The sequence below is a fragment of the Lasioglossum baleicum genome, chromosome 13 (assembly GCF_051020765.1).
Source record: "Lasioglossum baleicum chromosome 13, iyLasBale1, whole genome shotgun sequence".
In the NCBI taxonomy this organism is placed as follows: domain Eukaryota; kingdom Metazoa; phylum Arthropoda; class Insecta; order Hymenoptera; family Halictidae; genus Lasioglossum; species Lasioglossum baleicum.
In genome coordinates, this window is record NC_134941.1 from 12,758,635 (window position 1) to 12,782,947 (window position 24,313).

The window sequence follows — 24,313 nt, forward strand, 5'->3', positions numbered from 1 at the left end:
GGAAGACGGTTAAGTACCTGCCGGTAAGTAAAGTGTAAGTAGAATGAAGAACCGGTGCGATGTTGAAAAGAAACGAACAGTGTGAGAACGCAGTTGCGTCGCGTGGAACGCGCGTTCGCGCGTCGTGGTATCGATCTCGATCGAGAGGGCAAACATTCGAAAGGTGCGTGTAACGTAATAAACATATGCGTGCACTTATCTGATGGTTCTATGCTCGAAGCGATAGCGTGCAACATCGAGATGTCTCCCTCCTTTTCTCTCTCGCTTCCTCTCTCCGATCGGGCGATTCCGAGGAAGTACGTTTCAGAAAAGTGTACGAGGAATCGCGCTCGACGATCTTCTCCGGGAAAATCGTGACGACGGACGCGCGTTGAAATGCAAATAATTGGACTCGACGAGCTCAACGAGCGCCACTATTCTCGGCGCTAAATACTGCGCGTGTATGTGTGTGTGTCTGTGTGTGTGCAATTCTCGAGGAGAAACAATTTTTCAGGAAGCGTGGCAATTGACTTTCGCGGTTCGACAGCCGGCAATGGGTGCTCTATGACGCGTCACTTATAGTTAACTAATATATTTCTTCTTTTTTATCCTACGGTTTCCGTCTTCTTAGATTAAGGCTTTACTAGGTATCTACATCGAAGGAATGATCGATTATCGATTCCCGGTGAAATCGCCGAGGAGGGCGCGATTATCTCGACGCTGCACTGGAATTGCAATACTGTAACGGCGGCACGGTGTGACTATCGAAGCGCGCGGCGCATGTGCTGCAAACTGCAACGACGATGCATCGACCTCGACGGTTTTCGCGCGGAAAATCGCGGCCAACCAATCGTTCCCTGAGAGAGAACCGATTCCAATGTCCGATCGATGCCTGCGACGCAGATGCTAAACGTCTAAAACGTCGCCGAAGGTTGTCGGCTCGTTGATCTAATTGACTCCTGCGCGGCCGGATCAACGAAGTCTAGATTCATGGAAGACACGTTTCGATAAGTTCGATAACGCGGGAACACGCGACGATCTAAACCTCGTTTTTCCGTCGCGACACCTCTCGATCGGATATGTGGAATCGACGGATCCTAGTGATCGAGATCCAAAACGCGAGAGCACACGCGACGCGCCGCAAGAACCATTTAGGAATTCTCTGATTGACGAGCTTTGATCTAGATCTCACGAGGATCTAGCCTAATCCCACGTCTAGGGACATCATTACCAAAAAACCGACGATCGCTGCCCAGCTGGCCAGCTTGCCATTCCCACTGTAATCAGAAAGCAACATAAACGTTTTCATTCGAGGAAGAATAGCTAACAACGGAGGCAGATATGCGTTTGTTGGAGACACCATTGGTCCAGGAAGAGGTGCAGACGATTAGAGGATGTACGACACTCGGATAATGGTAGGCACGAGGACTTCTCGTTGTGTTTCTGTCATTTAAAAAATTAGATGGCGCCGTGCTGATTTAAGTAGCATTTTGGTCGATATTCGGCAGCTTCTCTCTATAATTTCGTCGAGTGTTATACAATGGATGAAGCAGGAAGCGTCGAGAGCGCAAGCCGGAGGAAAGAGAGCATCGGAAAAGTTCGGATCGGCAGTCGGTCCGGGATCGTGCGGTGAACAATGTTCGGGAAGGAGAGGAGCATCGGCACGGCGCGAAATAAAGGGGGTTTCGCGGCGCAAGTATGGATCAAGCACACACGTACGTATCATCTACACGGCGAACACATACGCGGTCCGGCGGGGTACCCGGTATTGCACGTCACGGCTTGTTGATTTCGTAAATTATACACGGCCATCAATTTTAACGGCCGGTGAAATGCGCTGTTGTGTTTCGGTGGGCGTTCTACCACATCAATCATATCCGCGCGGTAAATACCTGCTTTCGGTATGGCGCAGAAATTTGTATTTTTATCAGCCATTATCCCGTGTCTCGTCGCCCGCCCGCGCTCACGATCTTCCGATCGCCTTCGATTTGTCGCGATCGGACCCGACGCCCACGGAGAAATTGGAAAACGATTTCGTCGAACCAATTTCTCGGCCTCTTTCTCTCTGTGTGTACCCGCGAATTATCCGATCGACAGGGTACACGACTTATCTCGCGAACGGAAGCCAAAGCAAACTCGTCCCCTTCGTCGGACCACGATGATCGCCCGTCTACCCGAACGAAAGTAGGCGATCGCTTTTAACTGGAATACCACGAGCCTCCGCGCCGGCGAGCAGGCATTCCTTTTCACCGAGCACAGAGCCATGCAAATGACCGACCTCGGTTCTAAGAATCCAAAGGCCTCCGAAACTAGCCGACGACCACCGGGGAAAAATTCGATTCCGAAACACTCGGGAACCACTCTCTTCCCCTCGGTGACCAACCGGCCTCACGACTTTCGCGGACGGTCGTTACGAAAACTAGACGATTCCCGGATCTCGCAAACTTTCTCTCGTCCTTGTCCCTTCGCGTCTCTCTCGACGATAGAGCTCGGAAACGGGACGTGGAAACGTTCGATTGTCAGAAGCAGGAATTTCGATAAGAACGTATCCATTTTCTAATCGTTGTAAGAAGTCAAAAATAAATGCAGTAATAATCAAAAATTCACCAAGCAACATAACATTCAGTAACGACTACGGTCGTGTTCAGAGATCGATGAACGATCGAAGCACCTGGACGACAAGATTGCCTTCCGAGTCTCTTTGTCCATCGGCGGGCTCGAGATTTAGGAAGCGAAATTTCTGAAAAACGTCGGACCATTCAGAACAACGAGGGTTTAGCACCCCAAGGCGTTCGGGCTAACTGGCAGCCAGCTCGGCCAGGCTCTCGAAGTTTATCCGCGCGAGTGGATCCGCTCGTGGATCTCCGCATTTGCCTTTCCCCGAAGAAACTTGGTCGCCGGCCCGCTAAACCAGAAAGCAAAGCGAACGTTGGTATTGTATAGTTTCTTCCCTGGAGCGGTCTGTCTCTGTCGCTCTCTTTCGGAAATGAAAGAAAGGAAGGAAGAAACAAGACCCGGGCTAGAAAGAGCGAAAGAAGAAGAAGAAGAAGCCCGGCCCCGGCGCGCGGTCTTGGAGGTCGAGCAACGGTTCGCCGGTGCAGGGGGGATCCCATTTTCACTTTTGTGTTTTCCGGGGGCCCCGGGAGGGTTCCCGAGGGAGCGGGCCTCGGTCTACTATCTCAGGAGCGTCGCGCTGTTGCGTACGGTACACGGGTACACACGGTATCCGGGCAGGGCGGTTAGATCGCACGAAATACAAAAGAAGCCAATTATAATGACAATGCGCGTTCAGCTAGACACCGTCGGGCCCTGGGAAAGAAATTCGCCACGTCCGTTTTACCGACGCCGCGCGCTAACTACACTCGCTCGCTACGCCGTCACGCGCCATTGTACCGTAATCGGTCCCGAATACGTCGGCATGTATACGTACACTGCCACCGATAGACATGCTATCTACTCCGTGGCCTTCGACAGCCAACGAGTTTGCGAAATCGATCAAAATTCGCGCCGACGAGGAAGGAAACCAGGAACCAGAAGAAAGGATTTAATTCCAGTACCTTGTAGTTGATGTATGAAAATTGTTAGGGTTGTATAAGAAGGTTCTACGTACTCGGAATGTGCTTCCGGGACAATGTCGTCGATCACCACGTAGATCATTGCACCGGCCGCGAAGGCAAGTGCATAAGGCAGTGCAGGTTCAGCGAGCGAGACTCCGGCTGCGCCAAGGACGCCGGCGAGAGGTTCCACCATCCCCGACAGTTGGCCGTACCAGAAGCTCTTCAGGGTGCTAATTCCGGCGGCCTGAAGCGGCAAAGACACCGCCAGTCCTTCCGGGAAATTCTGGATGCCAATGCCGATCGCAAGGTTTCTGCAACAAAAGCGGAGAACCGGCCGTGTTCAGGCGTCACCTTAATTTTACAGTTAGGCGAGACGCGACCACTTGAAAACGACCACCGGCCTGCCCAGGCTAGACCAGCCCGGGGACCGATAAGAATAAGAATAAAACCAAGGTGAGTCCGCGCGAGCCAAGTTGCACGGTTCTAGTCCCCGGTCGCGGTCGCGGTGAGTTCTTGAAACTGGTTGACGGCTTCGACATTCTCGAGATTTTTCCATCTGCCGCGAGCTGTCCGAGCTTCCTAGATGACCGATCCGACTCGCCACTCTATGCTGAACCATTTCAGTATCTTCGCGAAAAACTGTATATTTCTAATCATGTCTTTGTTAGACGAAATTCTGTGGACAATTTTACAAACATTTTTGCGGAAAGAGAGACGATCTAGAGGAAGACCTCGGTGTTTCACTTAACGGCCCGAGGCTCGGTCTTTCTAGGGTTAACGGCGGAACCAGCTCGGACCGTGAACAATTTATTGCCGGAGCATTTTAATTCATGAGCGGCTCGTCCTGGACGCGTAAAAATCGCATCGATCGCGCGCGACGGTTCGTCTTTTCCAATGGAAATGCGACGACCACTGGCCGTACGGATTTCCACGGGACTTGGTTCGACCGATCGGCCGATCGTGATCCACGGTTCAAGGATTAATACGCCGAAGCATAATGAAGGGAGCCCAGACAGACTGAACGAAAGAAGTCGAGAAGAGAGCGGGGAGGGAACGCAGGAGAGCGAGCCACGCAGCAGGTGAATGAACCAACACGATCGTGTACGTACACGTAACACTCGAGTGCAGACAAGACACATATTGCACCGGCCCCTTTCGAGACTTTTAAATCGCGGCCCTCGGACTTCACTCGCCGCTCTTCTCGATCTTTCGGACCTCTCTCCTGCGGCGAGATCTTGGCTAGAGATCACCGGCGAAAAAGGATCCGACGCTGAACGCACCGCGAGATATTCATTCGCAGTTATTTACAATTTCAATCTCATTTGAAACTGGGTTACTCCGTTGTACGGTTAGTGTTACTTCTATAGTAGTCGGATTTCTCCGGACCATCATCCTGTAAAAGCACGTCGAAGTCGGGATACTTCCGTGTAAAACGTCACCGATGACAATAAAGAGAGGGAAGCGCGATGTACGGAATTTCCCGACGGTCTTCCCGGGCCAGGAGATCGCAAATCGACCGACAAACGATCGATAGCTGGCACACCGTAAGCAGCGAGGGAAACGGTACCGAGATCTGCCGGCGAAGACAGACCCGTCCGAATGAATGGCTGTACACGATCGGATACCAGGTAAACTCCGGGGGACGAGGGAAAAACGTTCGGTTCAGGCGGCAGGAATGCGGTAACTAAGGTCTTGGACGACCTAGCTTTCGTCGCGCGAGCCAGAAGGATTCACGGAGAGTCGCATAGGCGGAATTTAATTCAACAGATACCGGGGAACGGAGGAGAGCCGAGAGGCGAGACGCGTAGAAGAGGAAGAAGGGCTCGGAAAAAGTAACACGTCGTCGGGCGAAAAAAGTTGAGTATACTCGGAAGGTAAATGCTGGTGCTCTCGCGAGCTCGTACCGGTGGTGGATAGAGAGCGAGAAGAAGGAGTAGGGATCGACGAGGAAGCAGAAAAAGGTTGGATCTCGACGTTGAAGACATTAAGCGAGGTGTTCCGCGATGTTACGCGGAGGATCGTCGATCGTCGAACGGTTAGAATTTCCAAGGAACAATAGATCAGCGGGGCCCGGGCTGGCAGCGAAGGGAACGGCGTTGTGGCGAGGTGGCCCCGAGCAGGTGAATGAATGACGCGATCCGAGGGCCCTCTCCTCTCTTCCGACCGAGGATCACCGGTACAGGTCGCGCTCTCTCTCGTATAGGGCCCCCGAAGGGAGCACACGGTATGTCATGTGCCCCGCGCCACGGCGCGATGCGGCTCCGCGCTCGGCTCGGCGCGGAGCGGAGCGGTGTGGAGCGGAGCGTGTAGTGCGTTATTTCATGGGACGGCATCGTCGTCGCATTCCTATAGCATCGAGGTACATAAGTGGTTGTACAGTTAACCCGTCGGGTCCGGCTGTTCGCCAGTTGCGCCAGGGGAGGTCACCCGAGTTCCGAGAATGATCTCGTCCCCTTCCTCCACACCCTGGGCTCTTCACCTTCTTACTTTTCTTTCTTTCGACCGACCGAGAGCGCGCGCCGCGTCCTTCTCCCTTGATTCTCCTTGCTTCTGGTCCTCTCTTCTTTTCTGATGCTGATGCTGCTGTTGCTTCTGCTCTTGCTGCTGATGCTACAGTGGTGTTGCTACCTCCTGTCCAGCCGATCGACGATCCTGCCGGCCGGTTTCTTTTCCTTTCCGAGTTCTTCTTCTGATTTCCACGGTCAGGGTCGCTAACTCCAGTCGTCTGCCGTGCTACCAGACAGCCAGGCTGACGACCAGGAGCTGCCTCCTCGCTTCCGATCGCGAGCACGCTCTCTCGACCGTCTCTTCAAAGCTTTGTCTCGATTTCGGTGGACTTGGGACTTCTCTTTGCCTTAGCAACACGGTTACCACCAAGCAGCACCTATCTACTATCTGGTTTCTTCGATGTTACCACTTTGGGAGACAGGTGGATTGCCTCTAGCTACATGTTAGAGGATAAAATAGGAAATAGATTACAGATTCTTGAATAGATATCGGAACATCTCTAGCAGGCTGGTCTGGCATTCTTCCGAGTACAGACGCGTCTACTGGATGCTGTTCTCGATGAGGACCTTGATGAGTTGATGACTAAATTTCGAAATACCTTGCTTCCTCAATGGGAGGAATTGAGGGAAGTCGAGAATATTCGCTTCTGGACGCCTGGAGTCCAGGAGAAAGTATCGAGTGCTCGACGCAGGATCCTCCGCGAGTGTTCGAAGAGGTCCGTCTCCAAGGTACACGAATCCTCCATACTCTCATTCCCCTTTCTACGAAACCGAATGCTCGCGAGAATCGATGTGGAACAGACACCCGGCAGCGGTGGCTCGCCATTCCCTAGGCGCGTTGATAATAAAATTAACAGTTTACGAATGATTATCTCGATTGACGTGCGTGTGCCAAAGCGATGTTTGAAAAACCCATTAGCCGTTATCTTCCTTTCCTCTTTCTACCGTGCCGCTCTCCTCCAGATTAGAAAGCATTTATCGTAGAAACGACTCGGCGAAGTCGTCTTCCTCTAGATTTTGCGAACCCTGAAGAAGGGAAAGGGTACAAGGAGTATATTGCCCCAACGATTTCAACGGCCTTGACGCGTGTTGTTCGACTTCTTCAGGTTCGGCTGCTGGTCCCGAAGGTTAGCTAGTAAACCAGATAGGTCTAGGAATTCCGCGTGAGGGCGTCGCGCAGTCTCGAGCCGAAAATCGAAGATTTCTCTCCGGGCCAGCAGCGGAAGAAAGAGATCTTACCAAACTGGTTGGTACCCATAAAAAAAGTAGCACGCGTGTGTTTTGGTTCCCGTAGTCAAACTCGTATCACGGTCGCACCGTTATACACGCGTATTCGATCACGCGGACGGCCTAGCATGGTGGTCCCCGGAGACCACGGGCACCATAAAAATTCGCTTTGTTCACGAAACTGAGGATTCGGACCCGCAGAATGCTTTCCTTCTCTTCTACTCCGCCAACTAGTCGTTCACTGAAGAAAACCAACAGGATTATAGTGTAAGAGCTTCATTATCAATTGCTAATCATTGCTATTAATAAAGCTGAACGCTTCAACGAACATAATAAGTAAAATACGCGTGGCAATCAACGTGTTAATGGTTTAGCCGTAGCATATCCTAAAAAGAGAAGATATGCACAGTGCTATTAATGCCAAGCTATTAAGTCCAGTAAGCTGCTATTAAGTCCAACTCGGGAACAAATTTGGCCGCTTTCTCCCAGGCTTGTAACTCGGATAGTACCGATTAAAATTCGTATGTGTCCAAGCGAAGTCACAGTTCGAGGACGAAGAAGAAGCAAGAGTCAAGGGTGAAATCGAGGGCTCGCGAAGGATTTCCGCAGCAGAAAACAGGAGGCCGGCCGTCAATGTCAAACTGCGATGCTAAATGACAAGTCGGTGTACAACAGTTCAACTTAACGGGCTATCGAACGTAACAGCACACTTCGGCCGGTCTGTGCACCAACATGGCGTCCCCGGGTGGCTTCGTTGAACGCACCGCGGTCGCCATTTTGCATTCCATAAGGCCGCGGTTGTCCTTACGTGGCAACACCTATCCTCGCGCTCGTGGCCGTGCAACCGACCCGAAGGATCGTAAATTACTTTCCCCGGGATCCTCCGTACAAATACCCGAGGATCGTCGACTGTCCCGCGACGACGACCCGAGCCCTCTCCCGAATCCTCGACGTTACTTTTCTTCGGTTCCTCGAGGAAAAACCCTGACATATTTCGTGCTGAAGGAAACGACGCTGGCGGTGAAGTGGTCTTTGTTCCCAGAATGTGAAAATGAGAGAAGCGTCTGTGCTTCGCTAATTTCGAACGATTGACCAAGGTACGTTGTAGAGCTAATTTTCTACTTCGTCGTTGTTCTCAATTGCAACGTAGAGAACCAGTGATGATCGGACAGCGTTTGTTAGCGGGCAGGACAATGCGAGAAGGTAACCAGGTAGGGTATCCGCGCATCCGCTAGGCTGAACTCTATCGATTTCGAGGTTGGCGGAACCAGCGAGGAGCGCGGCAGCCTGGCAGCAAAATTCGATCGGTCGAGATACCATAACGAGGACTTCTTCTCGGTGTGTCGGGTCGACTTCTAAAGGAAGTATATCGGCCGAAGAGTAGGAGGAAATCAAGGAGGAGGAAGAGAAGCAAAAGGACGAGGAGGAATGGTCCTGAAGGAAACACGAAGAATCTCTCTCTTTCTCTCTCTCGGCGGGACCGGCCACGCGATTGGTGAACCTGAAAGATACAGATAGAGATAGACGAGGGATAGTGATAGAGACAGAGAGAACGAAAGAGTGAAAGAGCGAGACGGTATAGGAGACGAAGCTCCGGCTGTTAGGTGTGTGTCCTTACACGAACGTGTACGCTCCGAACACGCGTTCCGTATACACACGGTTCGTTAAAAAGAGAGATGCGCGACGAGAGACAAGCGTACACGTAGCCGAGCCGGGTCTGTGTGAGAAAAGCCGAGGAGCGAGCGAGAGAAATGGGGAGAGAGAGAGAAAGGGTTCGAGGGGAAAAGAGAAAAGAGAGAACAAGAGAGAGAGAAGCGAAGGAGGGGGTGCAGAGATAAGAGAGTGAGGAGAAACGAGAGAGGGAGTAAGGAATGCATGGGAACGAGGCGCAAGCGGGCCGACCGCGATTTGCCCGTCCCGCATTCCACCAACGCCAAGGCGAGCTCTCCGGCTCTTCTCGGCTCCGAGTCCCGAGGCCACCAGCCACGGCCTAACACCATAAAATCATAAGACCAAGATCAACCCCGCTACTCTTCTCTCCATTATCTCCGGCATCGTTGCGCTCGCGCGCCTCTCTAATGTCAAATCTCCTAAATACGCTCCGTAATCGAAATGCCTCCAACGTTCGGCGGCTTGCGTCATTGTCCCCTTGCCCTACAACATCCTATCGGACCCGTGTCGCGATCTCAATAAGTACTTTTCAATCTTTTGAAATCGTGACTCTATCCTAGCAATAAACGATCTCCTAGTGATCAAACTCCGATACTAATTGAAAGACTGTCGAAAGTACCGCACGATAGAAACGCAGCAGGTTTCGGTGGCGAACCTCGCCGAATAAAATTTCCGCGCGGATCCACATGCAACGTAACAAGCTCCCATCTTCAGGAAACGAGACAAGTCCTCGGATGCAAGGAAAATCGCAACGGGACGGTTTCGAGCAGGTGTAGTCGTTCGAAGGAATAACGTTTCCGTCGCGTCGCGAACACCGTTAGAGATACCGGCGATCGGGTTAGGTTCGCAATTAGGCGATCCGGCTAAGTATATCGGGAACGGCGTGTCCAAAACCGACGCGACACGATTTCGCAAGACGCCGGTATGCGATTCTATGCAGAATCGGAGCCGCGGAGGACGTAGTTGGAACATTGGCGTCTCGGATCGATACTCGCCTCGGATGCATATTGAGCTTGATCTCGTCATTAATTGCGACGCATTCCGCGGTAAGAAGGCTCGGTGAATCGAGGACACGTTCGCGGGAGCGAGATTCCGAAAGCAGGTGTCCACCGCGGTGAGCCGAGAGGAGAGCTCGAGGAGCTGAGAGTCTCGAGCCGAGCCGAGCCGAGCAGAGGCGAGGAGGAACTTCGCTTCGACGCGGACAAGGAAGAAAACGGGTAGGCGAGCGGGTAGCAGAGCGGGTAGCAGAGAGAAGAGTACCCCCGGCTCTCCTGCTGCTACCGGGGCCCACCGGCATCGGTCTTTTCTCTCTGCCCGGTACACCATTGATTTGCGAAGAGTCGCTAGTTTGTCGAATAGTCTGCCGGGATGATCCTGAGGTCGTCGTCGAGGGACATAACGGATCCGGCTGTGTTCGTCTGTTCCGAGTAAGGTACGCGGCGCGCATGCGTAATGCCGGCGCATTCCAAGCATTGCGAAGTCGCTGCACCGTGCGCGCCGGTGCATCGTCCGATGCCAGAGAAAGAGAAACGAATCCCGCCGACTAGAGGAGACAGAGAACACGAGCGGGAGAATTCCGCGATGATAACAGAGACAAGCGAACCCGTCTCTCTGGCCTGGCTCTGGCCCGCGTGGAAACCGTTCTTTCTTCTCCTCTCGTCGTCGTCGTCGTCGTCTATCCACCGTTCGGCGTAAAATTTCGCCAGCCTGTACACCAGAGCCGAACGACCCTGAAATTAAGGGTAGCCCGCCAGGATCGAGAAAGAAACCCGCCACGTCGTACACCACACGGTTCTCTGCTTCCGAGAGAAACCAGGAAGCGGCGGCGCACAACCCCGACAAAACGAGCAGATGGAACGCGAAACACGAGACGAGAAAAGTATCGGCGTGTCGCTTCGCCTAGAGAATGTCTCGCGAGTCCGGTTCTCAGAATCTTTCTCTCGTGAACGGCTGTGCCTGAATGATTACGCGCGGAGCCGCGAAGAGAGCCTGCCGGGTGGAATAAAGCTACTCCGAATAGCAGGATCCTAGCCGAGTGTGCAGGATTAAATGCGCTGACGTCTAAAATATATAGAAAGGAAATCTACGCTCCCTAAACAAGTTTATAGTCGGAAATTTTCGCTGTAGAGCTGTTTTGCCACGCCTATTCGGGCAGGCCACGCCTACAATCATCATTACCAGCGTTCCGTCACCGTCTCCAATACAATTTTCATTTGCCCACCGAGCTAGAGCTACAGGATCGTCTAAAGTGCCGGTTACGAGGCGCAAAATCCGTCGACAAACGGAAGGCAGAGCTCTCGGTGCATGCGCGAGGTGTAGGAGGAGGAGGAGGAGGTTCCGAGTTGCGACTAGCGTGGCCACCGCGGCGCACGTGCACTTATAATACTATGCACGGAGAGGCTAAGCGGGAAGTACTATATCGTAACCGACTTCCGTCGTTATTAACACACGTCAGAACTGGCTTTCCGCGTGTGATAAGCACCGGGTACAAAGTGCAACGATTAAGGGAACGTAGCCGCGCGGGTTTCACCGTGCCGTATTCCGCCACGAAACGAAGCCACGAGACGCGACCAGAGAGATCCTTCGAGAGATCCTTGGAGAGAACGAGGTGGTAGTCCGAGCGTTACTCGACGCGTGGTTAACCGGCCGTGGACGATCGACCGTGCTGGCGATTCGAGTCCGGAGAGCCGGATTTCGATTATCCTGGAAAAATATTCGTCGGCTAGGAATTCATTGCGCGAGAGGTGCGCCGATATTCGGCGCGAACCCCTTGCTCTGTAATATCAAACCCGGGGCAACGATTTTCAACAGAATTGCAATTCTATTCCTCTGTTATGAATTCATGCCGCGTTATAGGAAACTCGGAATTAGTACAAATCGGATCAAAGTTTACTGTAGTTCTGACGCTAGCTTCCAAAGGAGATGCGAAGATCATTCCGCGCGAGGGAAAGGAATTCGTAAGCATTCGCTTCGGTGGTTACAGAGGACCTGGGCACAGGAATCTCATTTTTTCAGGAAATCGCAGGCGACAAAGACGTTCTAATCGCCGTAGGTGTAAAGGAGACGACGGGGGCAAGGGGTTAAGCGAGTTAGGAACTATCGCGTGGCTGGTCCCGAAGACGCTTATAGTCGGTAGACGGCGCTAGAACCTTTCGAAGGTGAACGAAAAGAGAAGGAAGGCAGGCGGCCGTAGTCCGAACCCGAAGTCGAAAAAGGACGGCGGAGAGATAGAGCCCGAGAGAAAGGGTAAAAGGTGGGGAAGGAGGGTTGGGAGCGGGGAGGGCAAAAGGGGAAGAGTAGAGACAAGGGGACAGAGGGGGGCCGCGGTGCGGTGAGCACTGCTGGGTCGGTATATAATAAGACAGGCAGGAGGATAGCACTGAAATGAGGTGGTTTCGTCGGCAGCTTTGTCCGGCGCCATGTTTAACATAGCACCACCTCATCTACGTGCCACGCCAACCCGGCACTCCGTAGTTCCTCTGTTTTTACGCACGCTATCGCTCTCACCCTCGTTCCTCCTCTTTCAGCCTCTCACCGGTTCGCCTCCGAGTCTCGTTCTCCTTGTTTCACGTCTCGTTTCGTCTCGTCTCGCCTCGGCGTTTCCTTCGTTTGCCTAACCGTCGCGTTAGAAAAAAGGAGCAAGATCGCCTAAGCAAATCGGACGGTTCGCACCCTGGGCAGGATCGCGCGTGTACCGAGCAACGCTGATTATCGACGCGAATCTCTCGATTCCGCGAAACCGAGCGCACCGTTTCGGTGCCTCCGCGAACTGCCCGCAGGAATTCCGGCTATAGCGAGCGATACGGTCGCCGCACAGTGGACCGTTCCTATAAGTGGAATTCATTCGTAAGTATTAAAGGTAGTTCCTCATTCTAGCAAATAAGTAATTACGACCGAAAGAAAAGAATGACCTGGCTTCTTCCGCGAATCTGTCCGACTTCTACATTTCAGCTAGCTAAATTTTAATCAGGTGGATTGAAGAAATACCGTGCCGTGCATCGCGGCGACGTCTCTTCTTCGTTTACCAATTTCAACGTCGATTCCCGAAGCTCGCGATCGAATGCACGTGCGTTTCTGTGAATCATAACGATCGATTCGCGCGATCCCAGCGGCACGCGAAACGACCGCGAAGGATGACAACGGTACGTAGACCGTGAACAGGTTATTTTCTAGTTCGGGAACGTCCGAACCGGCGACATTCGAAGTCAGGGGGAAAAGAAAGCAGAGGAAACGCGAACGCGGAGAAAAAGGGAAACGACGGACCCAGATTCCGCGAAAAATCCGCATAGCTCGAAGGGTGACTCAGTACCAGATCTCCTTGAGCGTTTTACGAGTGCAAATATCGTCGTTCCTATCGGCTGCCCACCTTTCCATCGTCGTGCCTACCTACCTACAAGAGAACCGGCGTAGTTTTTCTCTTTTTCCTTTACTCTATTTCTTGTCCCTTCTTTGTCAGCCGCGTGCGTGCTCCGACGAGTGAAACGAGCAACTCTCGCGCGGAGCGGAGCGGCGAGCACGAGCTGAGCGCTGCGCTGCTTGTTGCACAGCCTGCGAAACGTTTCATTCATGATTCTTTCGCCGGGGCCCCGACCGGAACTCGTGGATTGTTCTACCTCCGTCTCTCTCGAGAATGAATTACCTTTCCGAGGAAAGGGCAGGCTCGTACGCGCCGCGCCGGGGCAAAACGATCGGCGAGAGCAAGCAGGAGTGCCGACGCCCGAGGTGCGTTACGTAAAAATTCATTTCCATGACGGAGCCTCGACGACGTTTTCCTTGACCGGGACACGCCGGTGCCAACGATCTCCTTCTCGAGGTTTCTGTTCTCGGCACCGTTTACAGAAACCACGGCCTCCTCGTCGCTCGCGAACAACGCGAGCCGTTTCGCGAAACGGTGCAAACCAATTCAGCCTTTCGAAAATTCAATATTCATCTTGTGGGTGAGAATACAGTAACACGATGCAGGTCATGAACGAATTGTTAAAAAGTAAAACATAGGACAGCGAATGAAAGATTTCCGAACCGTCAGTGTCTTTCTAGCACAGAAGGGTCCTTCGAGCAACGATTTTACACGCGAAATGATCGAAGGATCGAACGGAACAAGCTTTTTCGAAACGGGAAACGCAGTGGCTCGACCGTCGGCCCGTTGTTTCGTTAGTTCTGAAAATGTGCACGAAGGCGAACGCGATCTTAATCGCAATCATCGTGAGAATGGAATGCCGCTTGTTACGAACGAGTTGGGCTACAAAAGGGCATGCTGGGTCGATAAATGCTGAAGGCTGGGAGATTTTCTGAACGACGAGACGCACGTCGGGCGGCTCGTCCCTCGAAACTGGTCGCATTACTCGGGTGGAAAGATCGATCTTTACGGTAATATCTCCCTACTGGTTCGCGATTCGGAAACGGCGACGAGTACCCGGAGAAACAGAGCCACCCAATTAGGTGTTCGCTATGGTATTCTCGGCGGAACTGTCAGCCTATTGATTCTTGAAATTCAGTCGATTCGCTCGGAAGAGCCCTCGAGGGCTTCGCAATTAATCGGCGACCGCTAACCGGAGGGGGCTCCATGACTAGTTATATTTGTAACCTTAGTACTGCCTTTGCAATCTTAGTAGTACGCTCTTGGCCAAATCGTATTGTCTTGCTGTAACCCTATGTACTGTCATTGATCATTGAAAGAAACTCTAAATTCGTGAAAAGGCAGTTATCGGCACTGGAAATCGCTAAATGGAAAGATTCGAGTTTCAGCCATCGTCATTTCCCGATTCAAGTTCCGAAATTGAGCATGGTGAATTAGTGAAAACTTCTTAATCCTCCGCTCAAGCAACACCAAACAAATCTTCATTAAACACAGCATGTTTCCCACCGTTTGACTCTTACACTCAGCTCCTCGGTTCGTAATCTTGTTCCGCAGGTAAATTAGATATATTAGACTCGTCGAAAGATAAACTGGAAGAAGTTCTCGGACGCGAAGGGCTGGAAGTATTAAGTTCCGTGAGGCGGTAACCGTTCCCGGCTAATTGTCGGTAGAATTCCTCAGGTGATTTTCTGTGCTTTGGCGAGAGTCGGCTGCGGAGCCCGAGGCTCGTTGAATGAAATATTTTTACCGCGAAGCCCGTTCTTTCTGGGCCCGTCCAGAAAGAGCACGCGCAACGATAACGATGTATGTACGCACAGCACGAACGACTGCGTGGCGATACGCAACGCACGACTCCATGGTATCGGCCGGGGTCATCTTTCGGACCGAACCGACGATTCATTCATAACCGGGAAACTTAGCTGATAAATGGTAGAACCGCTCTCAGTTTTATCGTACTGGGTATATATGTATACGTGAATAAACGAAAATATCCCTCCGTTGTTTTCGAGAACGGCTCGGCGATTCACGGTGTTGAACTACGTTTCACACTCGAAAGCCAACAACGCCGGAAACCGTTCCGATGGAGAAATCTAGCCTCTATTTCTTAATTATCACGCGGCAGAAAAGAAAACGCCGACACGGTCCATTCATTCCACGGATTGTTAATGGGCGGCACCGACACCGACCATCTTGAGAGAGCCGTGTGACGTCCGACACCGTTGTTTGAATGCTTTGGAATTCAGGCCTTACGCGGCCCCTTCCGAAGGGAACTCTACCGCGGTGTAGAATCGTTTGTCTAATCGGCGACCGTCTGTCATCCATTATTCCCGTCGAACGTGCGATTCGAATTTGCGAGGCTCGCGAGCTCGCGCTACTCCTTCGAGGAGACAGCGAGTAACTCGATCCAAAACGTGCTCGACATTTATTTGCTAGCGAACGAGTTCTGTTTTCGATAAGAACTTATCAATGAATTCTTCTACTTGGTAATGATCGCGCAATTTTTCCCGTTTACAGAATTTCATACGGATCGAAACACAATGATCTATAAGAGCAACGTTTGGGGTACAGAAGGGGCAAGCGTGGACGCTCGAGAGGGAATACGAGACAATACCGGGGGGGGGGGGGGGATTATCGTTAATAGTTTCCTCCGCGAATAAGTTTCACTGGTCGTGGTGTCGCAGAAATGAAAATAAATATCAATCGTGCTGTGCGTACGTCATCGACAGACATTCGCCGTTCGTGTTTCGGAGTCAAAGGCGTAAGGCGGTAAGGCTGTAAGGAGAGCGAGTTTGGTAGAAGTCCAGGAGGACAAGACGAAGCGGGGAAAGCGGGAAGCTGGAATGGAATGCGCGGCGCCTAGGGCTCGATGAATTCCAGGGCCACACGTGCCCTTCCCCCCGCTTCGGGCACCCACCGCTGCCAATAAACTTCGCCTGCGGCTGGCACTCGCGACCGACCACCATAGGACTCATTCATGGGGACCTCCTATCACGCGATGGGCATCCAACTCCCCGTAACGTCACCTGCTGCCATCTCACGCACGGCATGGCAATCGAAACGAACTTGCAATTGGCACAGAGATCAGTACAGACATCTTCTAGAATTTTCTGTCAAGGCCTCGTACAATCATGTACGAGGTATAGGAGTAGACCAATTACCCAATGAATTTTTTGCCTCAGGTCCGCGGAGAGCTGTAGAGCCTTCTTACCATATCTGTGTCACATCCTACCGTATCGGTCGGAACTAATATCTCGTCGGTGCAGAAGGCCACTGAGTAACCCCGCCCGTCACTGATAAGTCTGTCGTTGTAAGAAAAGTAGCCAGAAGGAATATTGCATTCATTCTGACTCAATTTCGGGTATCTTGTGCAGCAACCTCCTCGTGGTGAGGCATGGGCAATCGGTATTATCCTCTATTTGTAAGAACTTCTAGGATCTTACGAATAGAGGATAATATCGAGCTAATACCTGCACATTTTCAATTTCCGATAACATTGTATAATAGAAATTAAGACTTGCAAAATATAAAAAAACATGTGTATTTACCTGAATCGTATGTGAATTTACTTTAAGCTAGCTCGGGGTGGGCCAAGGGTACTTCAATGCTTTCTTTGTTCACCCTTGAACCATCTTCAGCATGTCCTTTCCATTCATAATCCCTCACAAGCAAGGCATGGCAGTATAGTAGTATAGTCTTGACCTTGACTTGTCGCTGACTTATACTACTGATTTCCGCAAAAATTTTCGCTCGCGTATAACTTATCAGTGAGGAACACTATTTACTAATTTTAAATTGCAAAAATTGCGAAACTTCGGAAAATAAAAATTTTCGAAAAATTTCGGTGGCCCGACTTCCTCTTTAACTTATACTACTGCACTTTCGTGCCACCTCCTTTGCTATCACATTCGCCTAATACAAAAGCCAATTTTCGGAATTTACAAACAATTTCCCGTGGTTTTCGGATTTTTTACTCGGAGAATATGATAGAGAAAGAGGTAGCGCCAAATTTTCCCGCCATCTCTTTTACTATGACATTCTCCCCAATACAAAATTTAATTTTTGTGTAGTATCATAAGATTGTTCTTTATCCAAAATTTTCGAAAATGTGAATTTAATTGTATTATCGAATTTTCATGTACGGGGTAGGGAAAAAAGAACACATTAACTGTTGTAGCTAACATTGTTTACTTTTCACTGAAAATAGTACAACATTAAACGTGTATCGTGTTAAAATGAGAAGAAGGTCCCTTTTTAATCATACGTACGTAAGAGAAAAATTAGCTTTTATACTAGGCAGCTTAAGAATTCGGTCGGGCAGGCTTGCAATTAGGATCTTCTTGCTGTTGGGTCACCAAACATGGGTCATCCATATTCAATTAAAATAACATTTTCATACTGTCATTTATTTTATGCAGTAGTTTTAAAAAATTATTATCGTGTGTGTTAAAAATTAATGGTCATCCGTTCTAGGGGTGAATCTACAACTCTGGATCGGTGAACATTTGTAAGAGCAACTTGCCGCAAAATTATTTATAACAAAGAAAATTGTTGTTAAAGTTTGTTTTTACATCTATACCTTCTACTCATCGAGAAGAGAAAAAGTTTGAAAGGAGCCACATGTCGCAAACAAATAGTTATTGAGATATAAGCTGTTAAAGTTTTTGCAAAATTTGATTGTGTGTGGTTATACGTATAGAAAACATAATCGTGTGCGTGTCTCGAGAGAAACGAAATTTAAAGGGACATTCGTCGATAGACCCGTACCAAAAAAGTGATCGTCTCCCTGTCCAATCGAATCATTTTGAAGTTGCAAAATGTGAAAGAGTGCCTTATATTCATTGTTACACATACGAATATTAATCCTACATTATAAAATACGAATGTCAAGTATAGGTACTTACAAATGTTTCAGAATCTTCTGTTCCTCCGTCGGATCAAGTGGACACTGCCATTTTCGTTAATACGTCTTATTAACGATGAAGCATTAACACCACACTTCTACACAATCACTGAACACTACACAACGTACTTTCCGAAATCGTGACAGCAAACGGGAAGAAGTTATTCCGACCACGGTCAAAATAGTACTGCGGTTGTCACCTGTAAAGGACATTATAGCAAGCAAAAAACGCATGCGTATCGGTCCCGAACCGGCCGTTATTTTACAACCATCGCGCTCCGACCCGACGGATGGACAACACGTGCGACGGACCCATCGAAGAGACAAGTGGACTACCTTTATAAACACGTCATTTATGACCGTAAACAATGCCAAAAGGAATTTCTTTGACAGTTTCCCCACTTCTCAACCTAAAGTCCTTCGACACACCCTCGTCCAATTAACAAACGCAACATTTCCCCACCTAAATCCACTCTTAACCATTCATGAAAAACCGTGGTGACAATCGCAGTACCACTTTTACCGTGGTCGGAGTAACTTCTTCCCGTTCGCTGTCAAGAGTTCCGAAAATGCGTTGTGTAGTGTCCAGTGATTGTGTAGAAGTGTGGTATTTTGTGCTTCATCGTTAATAAGACGTATCCGCGAAAATGGCAGTGTCCACATGATCCAACGGAGGAACAGAAGATTCTGAAAAATTTGTAAGTACCTGTACTTGACATTCGTACTTTATAATGTAGGATTAATATTCTTATGTGTAACAATGAATAGAAGGTATTCTTTGGCATTTTGCAACTTCAAATTTATGATTCCAATAGACGAAGGGAGACGATCACTTTTTTGGTACGGGTCTATCGACGAATGTCCCTTTAAATTTCGTTTCTCTCGAGGCACGCACACGATTATGTTTTGTCTCATCGACACGGTCGGGTGGATTGTAGTAGTAGGCTTTTGTCTATACGTATAACCACACACAATGAAATTTTGCAAAAACTTATCTCAATAACTATTTGTTTGCGACATGTGGCTCCTTTCAAACTTTTTCTCTTCTCGATGAGTAGAAGGTACAGATGTAGAAACAAACTTTAACAACAATTTTCTTTGTTATAAACAATTTTGCGGCAAATTTGCTTTACAAATGTCCACCGATGACCATTACTTTTTATACATCGGAAATTAAGGTTTGCTCCTCAAACCCTTCGGAGTTAAAAATTGTTGGAAATATTCCACATTTCTGTCATACTTAAAAAAACAATTATTATTGTGGTTCGTGTCTCGAAACGAAATACTGCTGGAAGATTGCAGCGCTAAGACCGATAGAGCATCGTAAATATTTATAAATGAACTTACTGATTACACCGTCGGCTATCAGCGAGATAATTTGTTGTTTTTATATTGTGCTCGAAAAATGCGGCGAGACAACGTTTTTATTTTTCTATTGCACGCAACGAGGTATCCGAATCGACGTCGAATCGAGCTAATTTTAGGAATTAACGAACGCGGGAGGAATGGAAAAACGTCCGAACGTCATTCTCGTGGTTATCTAAGCAATTGTTTTAACCGCTTAACGATAACTAAAATTCGTCACCCGTCGCATTTGACCTCTCTGGCTCTCTCAACCAATTGAATAAACACGATTGATCCAACAATAAGTAAGCAATTTCATTATGTACGCATGAAAGTTTGATCGAAACGCCGATGAAGCGCAGTCGCAGTGCGATCAATACGAAGTGCGAGTGGAAACGGCGCTCGATGAACATTATTTTTTCCGAATGAAAAGCCATCGAGAAGAAAAACAAGAGATTTGTGAAATCGCGGTATCGATAGCTAGAAAAAGTGTTAGTATCGCCGGCAATCGTTGAGTATCTGCTTTCGCAGAATATATATCCTAAGTATGAGATAATCATTTCATATTTCTTATCAGCCAACTATTTGAACGCTTTATCGTGCGCACTAGCGGAAACTTAAGTAATTCGAGAATATCTTACCTCGCATTCTCGAAAGTTGCTGACGAACTACTTCCAACCGCAGCGAAGCCAACTCCAACTGCGAGTCCCTCCGGTATATTATGCACCTAAAGAAACAACGAAAGTGAACGCAAAGAAAAAATTATTTACTCAACAGTGTGATCGGTAACTGATGGTACGTAATGATAACGTTGAAAGTGTTGAAAGTATAATCTAAGTCGAAAATATAGAATAAAATGTTTTCATATGTGGGGATTTCTTCTCGAGAAAATTGACTTTGAATACCAAAGTTCGCGTGCTTACCATTTCTAAGAAATACAGACGCGTCAGGCGATTCCTACATTAGGGGAATACATAATTGTATCACATTATGTTAAATGATGGACGTTGCAGTATACTCGACAATCGCGGAAGCTCTTACCGCATAAAATTCGTGGTCTAGTTAAACATTATTAACCACTTCGTTCCCCCGGACGTGTTATGTCGCCGACGTCGATACCGTTCGTATAGGGTCACAGACGTGTTATGACGCGACGCCGATACGGTATCGACGTCACGATATAGCTCGTCACTGAGAGGACCGAGACGGGATTGCCGAAATTGTTCGATTTCCCGTGAATTTTTTCCGGATTTTTTAAAATGCTCGGATTCGAAAACGTGTCTTGTTTTCTTGAATATGACCATAGTGTTTGATTTATGAAACCCGAACATTTTCGGGAATCCCGGCCCGGTCCCGCACACCTCTAATTATTCACACAGAATTCAAAATCTTCTGCGATGTCTGTATAATTATTTTTTACGTAAAATCAGCTACTTTTTTCGGTGGCACCATCAGTTGCCAATCACCCTGTATAATCCTGCCCTGAACTCGAGCGAACGATACCTACGGTAATTGCAACGACCAGCAGCAATATCCTCCTCCATTGACTGTTTTTCTGTTCGATATCAGAACACTCGTAAACTGCCTCAAGTTCCTCTTGTTCGGCTGACGAGTTTATATGCGCGATTTGTTGTCTCCTACGGGTGTTTTGTTCGTTGAAACCTGAAACGGGGATGTTGATGCGGACATTAGCCATCGATATCTTGCTCCTGTATCGTTCGAATATCGGTCGAACGAATGGCAGAACCCCATCGTACCCAAAACCCAAGGCGATCTATCTGCCTCGTTAGTTTTCACCTTCCATAGAAAGCGCTGGTGAAGCTTTAGGTATAGTATAAACCCGGTAATCTCTTTCACACGTCTTTTGCCCGTTAGATATCCGCAGGCAGGATTAATAAGATCAGTTTCGCAGAGTTGTGGAACTCTCTTCAAACACAAACCAAAAAACTAATTGCCTTTTCTTAGTGGTATCTAACGTTAATCACGTGTACTGCCGATCTGTTGTAGCGGCGATCGAGATTTGGTGCTCCGGTGCCCGACACATAATTAATTACGAGTGTCACGAGTGTAGTGTATTTTTTTCTTCTTCTTTTTTTTTTCTTGCGAAAGAAAGAAAGAGCGATTCAGAGTGAATTTGTGCTTTCCCATGTCTGTGTTTTGTAAGTTCCACGGACTTTTGCACGAACACTATCATGCATATGCTACCAACTTGAAACGTGCGAAGCAGCTAACATAAGTTTAAACAATTCCACTTGTTAACCGGACGAATTCTCTCAATTGCCATTTGATTCTATAACCGCGTGATTTCCTGCGCCGCCGCTGAAACGACGGAGAGACAACATTCTAAATATCAAAGCGGCAAGTAAACTGTGGAATTACGAACTCGAGAGATACACGAGAGCGAAATCCCCGGTGAACAGGCTGATTGTCATACACAAACAACACAAAACAAAAATTAGACACGCAACTAAAGACAGTGTGCACACTCCAAGAACAAGCAGATCAAATAGAAAGTCAAAAATCTTTTCGTTTAGGTTTTTCTTTTTTTTTTTCTTTAGTACTGCTTATTCCCGGGTTCCAGCTGAACGTTTGCTATACATGAAAAAAGCGAAGAGGGGCGTGACATTTACATATAGACGGTAATATACACGTGTGTGTGTGTGTCGTGAACTGATCCCATTTTCCAAGCCTACAGAGAGAATTGGATGTTACAAGTAGAAAATGAGATACCATAGATGGTGGTCGACTCAATTCGAGTATATACTTTTCCATTGGAAATCTGTACGTTGCTATACGGATCATAATCGTTTAAATCCTCGTCACTCTTTAGTTTTGCAATGATCTTGCGTCTTTGTTTCGTACCGACTGACTGCATAGCTAAAAGCACATTAGGGGACTGAATGCCGAAGGAGGATATCAACAAGTCCGTCCCGTATACGAATGCCGCCCCTATGAGAAATCCAACTCCGACCGGTACGAACGCATATTGGCCGTCCTCCCCGTAAATTTTGCTCGTTGACGCCATTTCGATAGCAGGTGCCAATAACGACCAGTAACTTGCCGCTATCATCACGCCTGCCGCAAATCCTAGGCTGATGTCCAACAGCTTGCGCTGAAACAGATCCGTTTACACCCTACTTCTCCATTCCGACTCGAATCCTCCGCGCTTTACTTCGATTTCTCCATTCCGACTCAAATCCTCCACGCTTCGCTGCAATTAAATCGTTACCGAAGCTCCGCGCAAATTACCGCTGTTATAGCACACGCCGAAGCGAAATAAAACTCCATTTACTTCGTCAGCAGCTCCAGCCAATTCAACATCAAATTCTGCTAACTGACTTTCGTACACTTATTCAAACATTCAACTAAATCGTAACCAAATCAGAAGTTTTTCCAGTTGGACTTTTTGTGGAAATTTTATATTTTTGTTTCAAAATTTATTAATGATATTCATCAACGAATTTGCGAAATACTCAAATTTAATAACATTATTAGTTAATCAACGAATAAGATTTAAACATCGACAGGAATAATTAAAACAATTTTGCAATTCATTTATCCAGCCATTTATTTGTCATAAATAGATCAAATTCACGGTCCAGCTATTGTAATTTAGAATAGGAATAAATGCACGAAGTTGCACATACCCGATTATCGAATATCTCGAAATTCAAAACTCGCGGGACTCTGGAGCGCGAACGACCCAATTCTAACTCCGAAAAATTGATCTAATTTCTTTGGTCTCGTTTAGAACGGTGGCTGTGTTTGCATTGTAAATGAGGAACTCATTTCGAAACGTCAAACGGAAGTATCCGTTCACAGACATTAAGTCCCATATAATCTTATCAAACAGAACTTTCACAAGTGTTGGTGTATCCTTTTGTCAAGACCAGAAGAAAATATTCGGTGTCTGATAACAATGAAATCGTGATATATTGTCCAAATTACATTCTTTCGGGACGCGATTACAATTTCAATTTATCTCTGCGCAATCGTGGAACGGGCGAGATACTCTGCACACAACGTCAAACACAAAAAACTAAATGCATGATATAATTCGAACACGTAGCCTATGCAAAACGGCGTGTCCGAAGGTAATCTTATTGAACCAGCTGTGCACTTTCAATAGTACAGCCTATTTACCTTTCACAATTACGTTAGGTTGCGAATTTTTACGCGCGGCAATGTGTTTCAGAACATTCTCGAGCCGATTCGAAGAACTATGAAACCTATATAATACATAAATGGAAACCTTCGAGGCGAATAAAAAGGATAAATGTCATGGTCAATGGTCAACTTTCGTCAGGGTCATGCTTCTCAAGATTGTATTTATAGATTCTCAAGGAGATCGAATTTTTGAACGAATATCTCGATAGCTGTGCCGCAGCACGTACGCCATGAACAGGTGAAAAAAATTGGCGGCTAAGGTGATAAATAAATTTTTCAAAAGGGCGGCGATCCGCGCGATCAACGATAAAACCGGGTAAGGTTAGAATGCTTTCCGAAGGAGGTTAGAATATCAGGTGTTTCGTGTCCCATCGATAAACTATGAATAGCAGCGTGGACGATTGTTTGGTAGACATTTTATCAAATAAATGAATGGAAAAAGGAAGGTTTACCTGTTTCCCTCGAATCACGATCACGAGTGCGGCACCCGCTGCGGTGAGAGCCCACGTAAACAAGGTTCCCAGCAGCGCCTGAGTGATCCGCGAATAACCTTTCAACATTGTACCGGTCTACGAGTCCTCTGACACTTCAGGCTCTACAATAC

General features: G+C 48.3%; 1 protein-coding gene across 2 annotated transcripts; it reads right to left on the reverse strand.

Moving 5' to 3' along the window:
• Positions 1–505: 505 nt before the first annotated feature.
• Positions 506–24,304, reverse strand: Zip48c (Zinc/iron regulated transporter-related protein 48C). 2 transcript variants are annotated; one of them, XM_076437451.1, is made up of 6 exons: positions 24,162–24,304; positions 22,405–22,654; positions 21,050–21,204; positions 20,184–20,269; positions 3,590–3,847; positions 506–1,256 (listed from the first exon to the last, which is right to left on the reverse strand). In XM_076437451.1, the coding sequence occupies exons 1-6, from the start codon at positions 24,267–24,269 to the stop codon at positions 1,178–1,180; spliced, it is 936 nt and encodes a 311-aa protein (XP_076293566.1). In that variant the 5' UTR covers positions 24,270–24,304; the 3' UTR covers positions 506–1,177. The 2 variants fall into 2 exon arrangements, with proteins under 2 accessions (XP_076293566.1, XP_076293565.1); XM_076437450.1 differs by having other exon boundaries at positions 22,273–22,654.
• Between the last annotated feature and the right edge of the window lie 9 nt (positions 24,305–24,313).

Coding starts and splice junctions, on each gene's coding strand:
- Zip48c (XM_076437450.1), bottom strand. CDS start 24,269: ATGTTGAAAGGTTATTCGCGGATCACTCAGGCGCTGCTGGGAACCTTG. Junction 21,205..22,272: donor TGAGTCGACCACCATCTATG/GTATCTCATTTT, acceptor TCCCCGTTTCAG/GTTTCAACGAACAAAACACC. Junction 3,848..20,183: donor GCAACTTTCGAGAATGCGAG/GTAAGATATTCT, acceptor CTTTTGTTGCAG/AAACCTTGCGATCGGCATTG.